The sequence below is a fragment of the Balaenoptera borealis genome (genome assembly GCF_965194805.1).
Source record: "Balaenoptera borealis genome assembly, chromosome: 15".
Lineage (NCBI taxonomy): Eukaryota > Metazoa > Chordata > Mammalia > Artiodactyla > Balaenopteridae > Balaenoptera > Balaenoptera borealis.
Window position 1 is genome coordinate 69992047 of NC_138871.1, and position 13670 is coordinate 70005716.

The window sequence follows — 13670 nt, forward strand, 5'->3', positions numbered from 1 at the left end:
GATTAAAAAAGCAGCCCACACCTAGAGGGGTGGGATACGGAGGGTGGGAGGGATATGCAAGAGGGAGGAGATGTGGGGATGTATGTATACATATGGCTGATTCACTTTGTTATACAGCAGAAACTAACACACCAGTGTAAAGCAATTATATTCCAATAAAGATGTTAAAAAAAAAAAAAAAGCAGCCCAGTCTCAGTTCAAAGGACTCTAATGCCCCCAGAATTTTCTCTCTGTCTCTTATCTCTGCTCTCTCTGTGCTTCGTCTTACTTTCTCTCTATTTACCACTTTCTGATTCTTTTGACTAGATAATATGAGAAAAAAAGGTCCTAGAGTTACATGTTACAGACCAGCTACCCATAACAAGACCAATCTCACTCTCAGAACTAACTCCAAACTCTCAAGCAAGAACTCTGTTTGGCTTAGGTGCCTCCTGATCTAATCAACACTCTTTCCACAGTTTTTACAGTGAAAAAGCTAATGTTACCATAAATTCACTGAAAATAACTGAAAAACTAGGAAACTCTTTGGGGGAGGCAGGGTTGAGTTATATGCACATTTCCCAAAAGTCCTAAAAAAGTATGAGGGGCTTTCTTACAGAACACATCAAATACAAGATTCTTCATCTTTTTCCTTTTACTACGTGGAGTAGACTCAGGGCTTCCCTGGTGGTGCAGTGGTTGAGAATCTGCCTGCCAATGCAGGGGACACGGGTTCGAGCCCTGGTCTGGGAAGATCCCACATGCCGCGGAGCAACTAGGCCCGTGAGCCACAATTACTGAGCCTGTGCATCTGGAGCCTGTGCTCCTCAACGAGAGGCCGCGACAGTGAGAGGCCCGCGCACCGCGATGAAGAGTGGCCCCCACTTGCCGCAACTAGAGAAAGCCCTCTCACAGAAACGAAGACCCAACACAGCCATAAATAAATAAATAAATAAACCCAAAATTTAAAAACAAAAAAAATTTATAAAAAGTAGACTGAGCCGGTCCTTTGGAGATACTCGTAGGTTCTCCTCATGCTGAGGAAATTGTGCAAGGGGTGCTCCCAACATCTAAATACCATCGAAAATGGGGCACCCAAGACTCAGAACAAACAAGAGGCTTCACAAATGCAAGTAAGCGGCACCATTCCAGCCCTCCCTCACACGCTGCTGTGCGAGGTGCAGGCAAAGGATTCCCTCTGTGTTTCATAATGTTTCCGTAAAACCAGGTCTTTTCCACTTGACTGGCCCTGCTGCTAAAGGAAACTTGAATTTTCTACTGATGCTTGTATTAAAAAAAAAAAAAAACAGTAATAAAGGTCCTTTTAAAAGTCAGTAAGGGGCTTCCCTGGTGGCGCAGTGGTTGAGAATCTGCCTGCCAATGCAGGGGACGCGGGTTCGAGCCCTGGTCTGGGAGGATCCCACGTGCCGCGGAGCAACTAGGCCCGTGAGCCACAACTACTGAGCCTGCGCGTCTGGAGCCTGTGCTCCGCAACAAGAGAGGCCGCGATAGTGAGAGGCCCGCGCACGGCGATGAAGAGTGGCCCCCACTTGCCACAACTAGAGAAAGCCCTCGCACAGAAACGAAGACCCAACACAGCCATAAATAAATAAATAAATTTTTTAAAATGGAGGCTAATTAAAAAAAAAAAAGTCAGTAAGATTGGAAAAGCTATCATGTTTACTTTAAATGTCTGGTGACATAAAGCAATTTAGGTACACACACACACTACTTTTAGTGAATAAACTAAAAAACTGAGGTATAAACTACTGTGACCAAGATCCTAAGTACTCCTACTGACATACAGGTCAAAATCCAATATAACAAATTCCATTATGCAAACAATAAAATTGTGAGAGCCTCTGTCCTGGGATCATTTATTTTAAATAATGCTCAACTCATAATAGTTCCATGTGGTTAAAAACAAAAACAAACAAACAAATCTGGACAGTTTCAAGTGACTATTATAGATTTGACTACCATGCTACACTCTTTCCAAAGGAGAGCCACAAGTTTATCCCTGCCACAGGTCAAATGCCATCAGAGCATAACTCCCAAGTAGCATAAATTAAAGGGGGATGATGAGAAGCCCCCTGTATCCCCTGCTCCCTGTGGCTGACTGGCGTCACTGAACACCTACTCCATCCTCGTGGCCAGCGGTGAAAAGGCCGTCCACTTCCAGACCCTCCAGCTATTCTGATCTCTCTCTGAGCACTCTCGCCCTCCTCTCCCACCATTCTAGACCAGTGCTGCCCAAGAGACAGAGAGATAGAGAGAAGGAATGCAATACACAAATGTGAGCCATATATACATATGCCATTGGAGATTATTTAACATTTTCTAACAGCCACATGTAAAAAGATAAAGAGGGACTTCCCTGGTGGTCCAGTGGTAAAGGATCTGCCTTCCAATGCAGCAGTGGCCCGGGCTCGATCCCTGGTCGGGGAAATAAGATCCCAACTAAGCCCGCACGCCACAACTACTGAGCTCACGTGCCACAACTAGAGAGCCTATGTGCTGCAAACTACAGAGCCCATGTACCCTGGAGCCTGCGTGCCACAACTAAGACCCAACGTAGCCAGAAGTAAAAATTAAATAAATAAACAATAAATAAATCTTTAAAAAAAAATAAAAAGATAAAGAAAAACAGGTGAAATTAATTTTAATAATATGTCCCAATATATCCAGAATATTATCATTTCCACATGTTATCAACATTAAAAAATTATTAACAAGATCATTTTTTGTGCCAATTCTTTGAACTCTGCTGTGTATTTCACACTTGCATACATCTCAATTCAGACCAGCCACATTTCAAGTGCTCAACAGTCACTTATGTACAGTCAGGGGTTCCTGTTTTGGACAGCACAGTTCAAGATATTTTTCCATTGGACAGCACAGTTCAAGATATTTTTCTACTAACATTAATTCCTATGTTAAGTTAGTTACTCCCTGTCACAAATACCTGAAGAGCTACCTGAGCTACCAAATGCTATGAACCTGGAACACTCCTAACAGGAAGGTTGGTAAATGTCACCTGGTTAGTGGGAATGAACATGGGACCCATGCCTCTTGCAGCTAATATGTTTTTTCCTTCTTCCTCCAAATACAATCTGAACTTACTGCCTTTACTTTGTCTTCACCACTTCCCTTGCTGATACCCTGACATCTGTTCCCCCAACCTCAGAACCCCACCAAAACTACTCCTGGAAAGATAAGCAATGCTCTCCTTCTTAAAAAGTAACTCTCCCCTTCCCCTTGTTTTCCATACTTAATTTACACCTTGGTGATATCAGCTTCTACTCGTCCACACATGGTACTTTATGATTAACAGCATTTTCAGAGATAAGACAGGAACAATCACTGAACTACAATTTACTGAGCAACTACTATAATAAGTTACTTCAAATATATACAAAAGAAGGCTAATAATAATAACAATAATACTTTGTATTACACAACTCCACCGTTTGCTTAATTTTGTTTGCTTCGCACACAGGGGATCTAATTTAATCTTTGTGTCAAGGTTGGGGTGACAGAGTAGTTATCTCCAGCAAAGTGACACAGGGAAATGCTTTAGTCAGACACACACAAAAACTAATGACAGGGGCTTCCCTGGTGGTCCAGTGGGTAAGACTCCGCACTCCCAATGCAAGGGGCCCAGGTTCGATCCCTGGTTGGGGAACTAGATCCCGCATGCATGCCACAACTAAGACCCAGCACAGCCAAAATAAATAAATAAATATTTTAAAAATACAACTAACAACAGAATTAGAATCCAAAGCTCCCACCTCCCAGATCACTTCTCTCTCCAACACATTTCTAGATGGCCTCTGCCCTAGAGGAGCTTACACTCTAAGCACACTGCTCTAAAAGTAATCAAACAACGAGGCCAGAAGAATGAGGAGGCTCTAATGCCTTGGTAGCCAACTTAAGCCAGAATCAATTCCTGTAAATGCCTCAAGGTTAAGAAGAACAGCCAATCCCAAACAGCCAACTAGTCTTTCCCAAAAGATGCAACCACGTCGGCTCTAGCCAATCAATTTCCTTGTTTTGCATCCAGCTCCTCTCTGTAAAAACCTTGCCCGTAACTCTTATCAGTAGAACACTCCTAACCACCTTGCATCAGTGTTTGCTCAAATAAACTCTTAAAAATTTTAATATGTCTCAGTTTATCTTTTAACAGTGCTCATATACTTTCCCTTCAAATGTAATATCACAGCAAGATGGGGTGACAGAAGCATCAAGTCATTAACTCAAATGAGGAGCTATCATGAAATGGCTCCTTTCATATTTTTAAATGTTGCCAGAGTTTAATTTATAAGCCATAAATTTTAAAAATCTTACTGGGATTTGTGGTCAGGTACAAACAAAAAACGGTAATTGTTTCACATTCTCCAACATATATCATTATTAAGAAAATACCCACAAAAGGAAAAAATCGGTTGCTAAGAAAATGTTTTACCTCACAGATCACCCACTGGGTGATCTTTAATATGTAAAAGATGTGAAAATATGTGGTTTTAGAACATCTCAAAACCTTCGTTTCACAGCAGGAAAGACAAATGCCTTTAATCAAAATATTAGGGATGATAAAATAACTTTGAGTTCTGGGAATTAAAACAAAAGCCAAAGAAAAATTCACAAATTTGCTTACTGCGCTCTGTTACCATTAACAGACTCTGGTTCTTTAGCTATAACAGACACATGCAGGAAATGCTGACAAGGCAGTTGACAGATACAATATAAAGTGAGACCTTAGGTTTCACCCACTGAGAAAACTTATAATGTACCTTTATTTTGATATGTTGTAGCAAAACAGTATATACAATTTTAACACCTATAGCTTACATTGTGACATTCATTGAAATTAAAATTCTAATCTTAATAACTGCTCAAAGAGGTAGCAGGAGGAAGATCTTTGTGGTAATCTGTATCTTGATTGCAGTAGTAGTTATAGGAAATTACTCATGTGATAAAATGGTATACACATACATTGTACCAATGTCAATCTCTTGGTTATGTAAAACATAACCACTGGGGGAAACCAGATGAGGGTATACAAGACCTCTCTGTACTATTTTGCAACTTCTTATGAATCTATAACTATTTAATATATCTTTCAAAATTAAATATTTAATATACCTTTTAAAAATGATTCTGATCATGCAGGAACATTAGAATTGTTCATTGTGAACAGGTAAGCTTGCATCCCAGTGTATCCTCTGTTTTCTCCCAACTAAAAAAAATACTGGTGTTTACTAAAAATTATAAAACCAGCATAGACTAAGAATACAATCTTCAAAACTCTACTTATTAAAGGAGATGGACGAAGCAATAAGAGAGATGACTTCATAAAAAGACCATGGTAAAGAATTAATAAAGAGTTTGTGTTGGTTTTTTGTTTGTTTGTTTGTTTGTTTAATGTTTACTTTCAAATGTGCACTTGCTGAAATCCTCTAACTGGAAATTGAGGAGGAAAAAGAAGAGTGTCTGCAGTGGTGTGGAGGGAGCACTGTATTTCAAATTAATATGCTTGTCAGAAGGCTGACAGGAGATCAGAGCCCTCTCCCTCTTTCTACTACATGGTTTTTCCTTTTGCCAGCTGACGGTAAAATGGAAGAGGCACCTCAGGTTTTTCAGAGCCTCTTACTTTTAGAGCAGAAATGTAAGGTTAAGAATGTAAACACATGTTCCAAAAAGAAAAACTCCGTGATGCAAAGGCGAAAACAAAAAGTCACCATCCTCTCAAATGAATACAGGATGTTGTAATCCAAAGGTATTCAATACTTATGCACAGTCTTGGATTCATTACAGAAAATATTTATCAGATGGCCTAGTAGAATCAGGAGAACCAAAATACATGGATTCACATTTAGCCCAGGAAGAACATAGTGACTCTTATAATAATTTTATTTAGGGAATATATTAATTTTCATATTTTATTTCCTATATCAATTTATTTCATATTAAATTGTCCCCTTGCTTCAATATTCCAAAAAGACATAATAGGTATGATTTACTAATCAGTAAAACAGTCATATGTATGCTTATAATTCTTGTCCCCCACGTATGCTATGCCTCTAAGTTGTTCTGCAACCATATAACCCCCTGACCTCCTCTTGCTGTAGTGCTGTCTATGTCCACCTTCCTTTAGGACCTAGTTAACCAACCGCTGTTCCAATTGACTACTGCATTCTTATTTAAGTGTCTGCGAATCATCCACCTAAAGACCTGAGTGTAATTTCTTTCAAAAATCTCCAGAATGTTTTTGCTTTCTACAATCCCTAGGACCTTTCTGCTTCTCCCTAATTTCTCAAAGATAATATCTCTGAAGCACATCAGCCAGTTTCTTCAGTGCCCTGAAACAGTCCCCCCTAGAGCCTCCAGAAGGAACGCAGCCTTGCCGACAATTTGATTTTAGTCCAGGGAGATCCATTTCGGACTTCTGACCACCAGAACTGTAAGATAATAAATTTGTGTTGTTTTAAGCTACCAAGTTTGTGGCAATTTGTTACAGCAGCAATAGGAAACTATTACAGTCCCTGATTCAAAAAATCTCGGCTCAAAACCAAACTGCTTTCTTTCTGCTAGGGTCCTGTGTTTGTCACCCAAATTCTTGGTCTGGATTTGTATTCCATTAGCAAGCTGTCCTTTAACATATTCCTGAACCAGCATGCCATGCTCAAATGTGTTTCATCCTGCAAGACTCACCTTTATGCCCTGTTTCTAGACCAGGAACTAACTCGTATGCCTATATTTTTACTTCTAGAGTCTCGGCTCCTACTTCCACTGGGCCCTCCCTAGGGCTGGTCAGCTGCAAGCTTAACCTCTAATTGTCCACCTTGCCTTCTTACAGGATTCTCAGTTTCTTTACTTCCCCTAAGTCCATAATCATTGCCCTAATGCTTACAAATTACTCAATAGTATATCAAAATAAACTGGGGCAAATGTAGCAGTAGTAGGTTTAAAGAATGGAGAATCAATAACATTAAATGAGAAGTTTTAAATATACTATAAATTCAAACTACCTAGCTATTTTAAATGAATTTAAACTTCTACACTCAGAAGAACTATATCTCAAGTATTAGCTGAGCCAATGAACATAATTTTAAAAATCCTTAGATCAGAAATGGTACCATAGGGCTTCCCTGGTGGCGCAGTGGTTGAGAATCTGCCTGCCAATGCAGGGGACACGGGTTCGAGCCCTGGTCTGGGAAGATCCCACATGCCGCGGAGCAACTAGGCCCGTGAGCCACAATTACTGAGCCTGCGCGTCTGGAGCCTGTGCTCCGCAACAAGAGAGGCCGCGATAGTGAGAGGCCCGCGCACCGCGATGAAGAGTGGCCCCCACTTGCCGCAACTAGAGAAAGCCCTCGCACAGAAACGAAGACCCAACACAGCCATAAATAAATAAATAAATAAAATTTTAAAAAAACAAAGAAATAGTACCATAAAACTGTATATACTTAAATTCAGCCTTAATATTAAAAGGGGGAATTAGGAGGGAAGGAAAATCCTAAAAACTAAAGATCAATTAGTTTGACGGTGATTCCAATCATGTCTTTAAAGGAATCTATCGGCACTAAAGACAACACAGACAGGTTCACCAAGAAGTCATGTCAAGTTAACCTAACACCTCTTTTGAGAGGACAACTAAGTTGATTTTTTAATAAGAAAAATGTTGGGATTAGAGGATACACTAAGTTTAATAAAGTTTTCCTTACTATCCATATGAACAGATTAAAGTTTCAAAACAATAGTGTAAAACCGTGAACTCTGCACTACTGGTAGAAATGTAAAATGGGGCAGCCATTATGGAAAACAGTACAGAGATTCCACAGAAGAAATTAAAAATAGAATTAGCAATATGATCCAGCAATCCTACTTTGGGGGATATATTCAAAAGAATTCAAAGCAAGATCTTTGTACATACCCATGTGTAGTCAGCATTATTCACAATAGCCAAGAGGTGAAAGCAATGCAAACGCCCACTGACGGATGAATGGGTAAACAAAATGTGGCATATGCATGCTAATGCAATGCCAGGCAGCCTTAAAAAGGACAGAAATCCTGTCACATGCTACGGTCACATGCTACGACATGGATGAACCTCAGAGACATTATGCTAAGCGAAATAAGCCAATCGCAAAAAGACAAATGCTGTTCGATTCCACGTATATGAGGTCTCTAAAGGAGTCAAAAATCATAGAAACAGGAAGTAGAAAGGTAGTTGCCAAGGGCTGGAGGGAAGAGGAATTAGTATTTAAATTGGTAGAGTTTCAGTTTTACAAAATGGAAAAGCTCTAGAGATCTATTGCACAACAATGTGAACATACTTAACACTACTAAACTGTATACTTACAAATGGTTGACGGTAAATTTCATTTTGTCTTTTACCACAGTAAAATAAGCAAAATAAATTTACAAAATAACAAAAAAACCTTGAACTGAACACAAGATGATTTGTAACAAGGATGAATTTTAGTCCTACTGATTCAAAGGCATTAATCATGTATAAAACCTTGGAAAACATGTCCTTTGAGAAAGAGCTGAAGAACAAAAGGGGAAAGGCATGTTTAACCTAAGAAAAGAAAGACTAAGTGAAATCTGAAAGAATTAACACAAAGAAGGGAACCTAAACTTATTCTGTGCTTAAATAAACTAGAGTTTATTAATTAATTCATTCAACAAATGTTTACGGAATGTAAACAATATGGCAGGCACTGTTCTAGGTGTTTACTATATTTCCAGTGAATGGAACAAAGATCTTGGCCTTGGTGGAATTTTACATTCCGCTGGGGAGAGACAAACAAACAATAAACATAATACGTAAGTGTGGTAGGCTCCCAGTGATCTCTGGTATTCACACTCTTATGTAATGCCTCCCCTGCGTGTAGACTGGACTTAACAAGCAGAATACATCAAAATTGATGAGATGTCACTTCTGAGATTAGGTTATGAAGACTGTGACTTCTGTCTTGCTCACATACTCACTCCTGCTTACTCGCTCTGGTGAAACCAGCTGCCATTTTATGAACTGCCCTGTGGAGAGGCCCTAAGAAGAGGCAAGGAACTGAGGGCAGCCTCCAGCCAACAGGCAGCACTATACTGAGACCCTCAGGTCAACAGCCCACAGGGAATTGAACGGTACCAAGAAATACATGAATGAACTTAGAATGGATCTCTCTCCAGTTGAGCCTTGAGTGACTACAGCCCTGGCCAGTACCTTGAGTGCAGCCTGTGAGAGATCCTCAAACAGAGGGTCTACACAGATTCCTGGCAAACAAAAATTATGATAATAAATGCTATTGCTTTAAGCCACTAAATTCTGGTATGATTATTTTATGTGGCAACATATAACTAATACAATATGTTAATTATATAGTTTGTTAAAAAGAGATGCAAAAAAAAAATGTGGAGCAGGGTCAGGGTCGGGGGAGGGTGTACAAGTTACAATTTTAAAAAGAGATGTTGGAAAGACCTGCACGTGAATGTTTGTACAGCATTATTCATAACAGTCAAAAAGCAGAAACAACCCAAATGCCCATCAATTGGTGAATGGGTATGTGGTATGCCCACCAAATGGACTATTACTTAGCCACAAAAAGAAATGAAGTACTGACACACGCTACAACATGGAGGAACCGCACACATAACATGTAAGGTAAGAGAATCCAGTCACAAAAGACCACACACTGTATGATTCCACCACAGGTATACCTCATTTTATTGTGCTTCGTTTTACTGCCCTTCTCAGATATTGCATTTTTTATAAATTGGAGGTTTGTAAACCTTCTGTGTTGTTAGACGATAGTTGGCATTTTTTAGCAATAAAGTACTTTTTAATTGAGGTATGTACATTGTTTTTTATAGACATAGTGCTATTGCACACTTAATAGACTACAGTGTAGTGTAAACATAACTTTTATATGCATTAGGAAACCAAAAAATTCATGTAACTCACTTTATTGTGATATTTGCTTATTTGCAGTGGTCTGGAACCAAACCCGCAATACTTCCCAAGTATGCCTGTGCATGAATGTTCAGAAAAGAGAATCTATACAGACAGAAACTAGTTTAGTGGTTGCCTGAGGCTGGGGGTGGGAATAGGATTAACTATAAATGGGCATGAGGGATATTACTGGGGTGATGGAACCACTCGAAAACTGGATTGATGGTGGTTGCTCAACTTGGCAAATTCATTAAAAACCATTAAACTTTACACTTAAAACAGGTGAATTTATGGTATCAAAATTATACCCAAAAAAAGTTGTTTAAAAAAAATGGGGGTATTAATATAGGCATTGCTGAGAACATAACACATGAGTAAAAACGTTAAGGAGGAAGGATATTAGCCTTGCGAATATCCAGGGGAAATATGCCAGACAACGGGAAAGCTATGCAAAGACCCTAGGGCAGGAGCATATCTTGTGTGTCTGCAGCACAGCAAGGGTGCTACAGAGGCTGGAGCTGATGATTTTTAGACAGGAAAGTGGGAGACGAAGAGAGAGAAGGAATGATGGATGGAGGATGGTGGTGACAGGAATCATGTACAGCTTTTTTACACCTCTGGAAAGACTGCGGCTTTTACTATGAAAGAAGAAGAGAGGGATATGAAAGTGCTGGGCAAAGGAGTGATACACTCTGACGTGCATTTTTAAAGGATCATACAATGTAAAGAAATTATAAAAGGATCCGTATATGCTGGCTACCTCCAGAGTTACTGACCCCTCTCATCTGACTGGAATACTATATACTTTCTCATAATTCAGAGTTTTGAAAAGACATTAATGTTTATCTGGTTTCTCAAAGATACCGCCTGGGAAGTTTGTAAAATTTGGAGTCTCACATCCGCAGCCGCAGATATTCAGAAGTCAGGGGCTGCGGATGTGAGACTGAGAAAGTACACGGGCAACCTAAATCATGTTTATCTAAGGAAATGGCCAGGATTTATTTTAAATGCATGTCTGAATTGATTATTTTATTCTATTGCAGATAAAGTGACCTTTTTTCTCCCATTCTCAAAAAACCTTACCCAGTTGTTTTTTTTCCCGGCATAAATTTCCATGTTCTCTCCATACTGCGGCTCTTCCAGTAACGTCTGGTATTCAAACATGAGGCGGGAACTCTCACGGAGGCGGCTGCATTGAAATTGGTGATATTGTTGCACAAGTTCCTTCACCACAAGTAAGAGACATTCAGGATTTGATGGATTCCAGGAGGCAAGGTTCTGCAGGAGCCAAAAATAAAAGACCAGTAACAAATGCATTTTCACACAAATCCAGTATCATATTAGCACATCAATACAGAGAAAAAGAATAGTGAAAATCTAAGAGAAACAGACTACTCTTTTTTTTATTGAAGTATAGTTGATTTACAATGTTGTGTTAGTTTCTGCTGTACAGCAAAGTAATTCAGCTAAACATATATGTATATATAATCTTTTTCATATTCTTTTCCATATGGTTTATTACAGGATGTTGAATATAGTTCCCTGTGCTATACAGTAGGATTGTTGTTTATCTATTTTAGATATATAATATATATATATATATATATATAATATACCTGCTAATCCCAAACTTCTAATTTATCCCTCCCCCACCCCCTTCTCCCTTTGTTAACCAGAAGTTTGTTTTCTATGTTTGTGAGTCTGTTTCTGTTTTGTAAACAAGTTTCTTTGTATCATATTTTAGATTCCACATGTAAGTGATATCACATGGTATTTGTCTTTCTCTTTCTGATTTACTTCACTTAGTATGATAATCTCTAAGTCCATTCATGTAGCTGCAAATGGCATTATTTCATTCTTCTTTATGGCTGAGTAGTATTCCACTGTATACATGTACCACATCTTCTTTAGCCATTCATCTGCCAACGGACACTTAGGCTGCTTCCATGTCTTGGCTATTGTAAATAGTGCTGCTATGAACACTGGGGTGCATTTATCTTTTCAAATTAGAGTTTTCTCTGGATATATGCCCAGGTGTGGGATTGCTGAATCATATGGCAACTCTATTTTTAGTTTGTTTAAGGAACCTCCATACTGTTTTCCATAGTGGCTGAACCAATTTACATTCCCACCAACAGTCTAACAGGGAAACAGACTACTCTTAATTTATGATAAACTCAGAGCTGAAGTTAGAAGGGTCTTTTGAGCTTGGTGATTTTTCCTGCCTTCTAAAAATTCTTGCAGAAAATCAAGGAGAATTCCACCGTGGGTAGGCAGAAATATAAAGTGTAAAGTAGGGTAGTAACAAAACAAGAAACCTAAACATCCTAGAAGACCATAATTGTAGCCCTGGAAGACTGAATTTGCTTCATAGTCTTTCATAATTTTAATTTTTTTCCCTCTGCACCTAAATTCAGCATTAAAAGCTAATGTCATTCAACTCAGATCCACAGACCATCTGCATCTGTAATACCAGACATAAACAAATGCTCTGTAAACATTAGCACCCCACAGAAATATAAGCACAATGGTGGTGGTTCAGCCTGAAAAAGATAGGAATGGAGTAGAGATGAGGGAAAATACAATTAGGAAATGCAAAGTTCAAAGAAAAAGAGGAAGGGAATGTCTCTGATAGCTTATGACCAGGAAAGGAGCTGGGAAAGATGTGGTAAGTATATAGTAGCTGTTAAGCTCTCATTCATTCAACAAATACTTATCAAGTACCTATTCTGTATCAGCCACTGTTCTAGGCAGTGACAGGAACAAGCCAAGTCCTTGCTAAAGGAGCTTACATTCTTGTGGGCCAAAATAAATAATAAACAATATCAGATGGTAATAAATGCTACCGAGAAAAATAAAGCATGCATCCCTGAAAAGTGATGAAGGAAGGGCTTCAAAAGAGAAGTGATCAGCTGGGTCAAATGGTGTTGAGAGTAACATGAGGCTTGGCAATTGACTGCTGGGTCTATTGACACAGGTCAATAGTGTGCTCAGCAAGTGCTACTTTGGTGAAATAGAAGCTTGACTGTGGAGGTTTAAAGATAGGATGAGTAGAAAGAAACTGCAGACAGCTAATACAGACAATTCAAACTGGTAACCAGAGGCAGAAGCGGGGTCAAGAAAAAGTTGTGCTCAGATGTTTACAGCTTGATGGAATATCCCCATAGAGGGGGGAACGTGCTGATGTAAAGGGAGGTGGGGCAAGATTCCACCAGAGAAGATGACGATTAGGGAGGTAGGGATGGGATCTCCAAGAGGGTTGCCCTAGCAATGAGCACAGGGAGTCCATCCGTAGGTACAGGAGAAGAGGCCAGCTTAGGAGTACAGATGCAGGCAGGCTGTCCTACGTGCTGATAAGAGCTTGTGGCGGTTCTCTACTGGGAGCTTACGTTTTCTCCTTGAAATAAGGTGATCAGCTGAGAGTGAGGAAGAAGGAGGGGATATGGGAAGTTTGAGAAGAAGGTGTGAAATAGTCATTTAGAACAATAAACAATAAATGAACTGGGGAAATGGGGGAGGAATAAATGGACTGGGGAAATGGAGGAGGCGTTCCAATTAGCACCAAAAGCCCCACTGAGCTTGAGGTATGATTTTTAAGTGAGACCAACAGCATAAATTCCCTTGCCTGGGTGCAATGTGGAGTGGGAGGAATCTGGATTTAACAAAGGTTGGGATTTTGCCAGGTAAGTACAAAAGAAAGAAAGAGGGGCAAGAGATCTTAGAGGGTTTGCAAAAG

The 13670-nt window shown here is 39.5% G+C and overlaps 1 protein-coding gene across 4 annotated transcripts in view; it reads right to left on the minus strand.

Moving 5' to 3' along the window:
• The window catches only part of BABAM2 (BRISC and BRCA1 A complex member 2), a 450608-nt gene that overhangs the window by 303182 nt on the left and 133756 nt on the right, over positions 1-13670 (minus strand). For all 4 annotated transcript variants that reach the window (XM_082357625.1, XM_082357623.1, XM_082357624.1 and 1 more), the window contains exon 5: positions 11018-11212. In XM_082357625.1, coding sequence (XP_082213751.1) covers positions 11018-11212 — 195 coding nt within the window. The remainder of the gene's footprint in view (positions 1-11017; positions 11213-13670) is intronic.